The sequence below is a fragment of the Eutrema salsugineum genome, unplaced genomic scaffold (genome assembly GCF_000478725.1).
Source record: "Eutrema salsugineum unplaced genomic scaffold, Eutsalg1_0 scaffold_1, whole genome shotgun sequence".
Lineage (NCBI taxonomy): Eukaryota > Viridiplantae > Streptophyta > Magnoliopsida > Brassicales > Brassicaceae > Eutrema > Eutrema salsugineum.
This window is the reverse complement of record NW_006256909.1, coordinates 13,608,491-13,609,835: the sequence shown is the minus strand read 5'-3', so window position 1 is coordinate 13,609,835 and position 1,345 is coordinate 13,608,491. Positions and strand designations below refer to the sequence as shown.

The 1,345-nt window shown below is 45.0% G+C and overlaps 1 protein-coding gene across 1 annotated transcript; it reads right to left on the bottom strand.

Moving 5' to 3' along the window:
• LOC18029316 (2-keto-3-deoxy-L-rhamnonate aldolase) lies at positions 1-1,081 on the bottom strand. The gene is made up of 2 exons (XM_006414617.2): positions 512-1,081; positions 1-342 (listed from the first exon to the last, which is right to left on the bottom strand). The coding sequence occupies exons 1-2, from the start codon at positions 1,079-1,081 to the stop codon at positions 1-3; spliced, it is 912 nt and encodes a 303-aa protein (XP_006414680.2).
• Between the last annotated feature and the right edge of the window lie 264 nt (positions 1,082-1,345).

Below are 1,345 nucleotides of genomic sequence, written 5' to 3'. Positions count from 1 at the left end.
TTACGAAGATCCAAACTTAAAACTTCTAACGTCATCAACCACTGCCTTCTTAAACAAAGGCACGTCAGTAGCTCCAAGTATCATGTGATATCCACGTAACCTCAGATCCACCGGTTTGTCCTCAGCCGTGGCCATCCCGGCCAAGTAAGCTCCGCCATTGGCCGGATCGGAAGCTAGCACCGCCGTCTCAGCCGTCCTCATGACAGACTTCACCTTCGGGTTTCCTGGATCATGGAGGAGCCCCATACTCGCGCTTAGATCCCTTGGCCCCATCATCACGCAATCCATCCCATCAACGGCTACAATGTCCTTCACGTTCTTCACACCTTCCTCCGATTCTATCTGGATGAAATAGACGTTTATATCAGCAAACAATCCGATATACTATGGACTTGAATGGTATGTATCATTTTTTTATGTTTTTACGTTTTCAAAACGTGATTCCACCAAGTACATACCAGTCAAGCCCTATATTTCTAAATTTCTAGCTACTCAAATAAAACTGCAAGACCTGGCACATGATCAGAAGCTGATCGGAGTAACTACGTAAATACTCCTCGTCAAAACCGAACTTGGAATCTCTCACGATCGTGTAAGCACATCCACGGAGTCCCTTAGGTCGGTACCGGCAGTACGAGACAGCATCGGAAGCTGCTTTTCCGGTCTCTATCATCGGAAACATAATGCCGGCCGGGCCAAGATCAAGAGCCTTCTTGGTCCATGCTTGACAATTATCTGGAACACGGAGTACTGTGGAAGATCCTGCTGCCTCAACAGCGCGTATACAGTGTAGCGCTTCCCGAATACCGCCGGCACCGTGCTCAAGGTCAATGACTATGAAGTCGTAGCCGGCGAATGCAGCTACCTCCGCCATCTCCGGCGAGAATGAAAGGAGAAATAAGCCATAGAGATTTTCTCCTTCTCTCAGGCGTGTTTTCAGAGATCTCTGAGATGAGAAAAAGGCCTTCGAGGGTATTAATGAGTTAGTTGGTAATGGTTGTACACTATGAAGCATCGAAGTCCGATACAGATTTGGAATCATGGACGTGTACGGGAAGCGCTTGTAAAACCGGGAAAACATTTTTCCAAGAGGAATGAAAAAGAGACAAAGAATATTACTTCAGAAAATTTGTCCAAAAAAAGCAGGAGAGAAAGAAGACAATGTAGGTGCGGCTGTATGTTAGATAAATAGGGTTGTTTTACTACTTGAATGAATGGGCAATTGGATTTAGGGTTTGGTTCCATTTCAGTTTTCTCGGTTTCATGGTTGACGAGCTTTATAAAAATCAAACCATATATATTTTTGTTTGGCACAGTTCGATTTTCTCTGGTTATGGTTTACCGA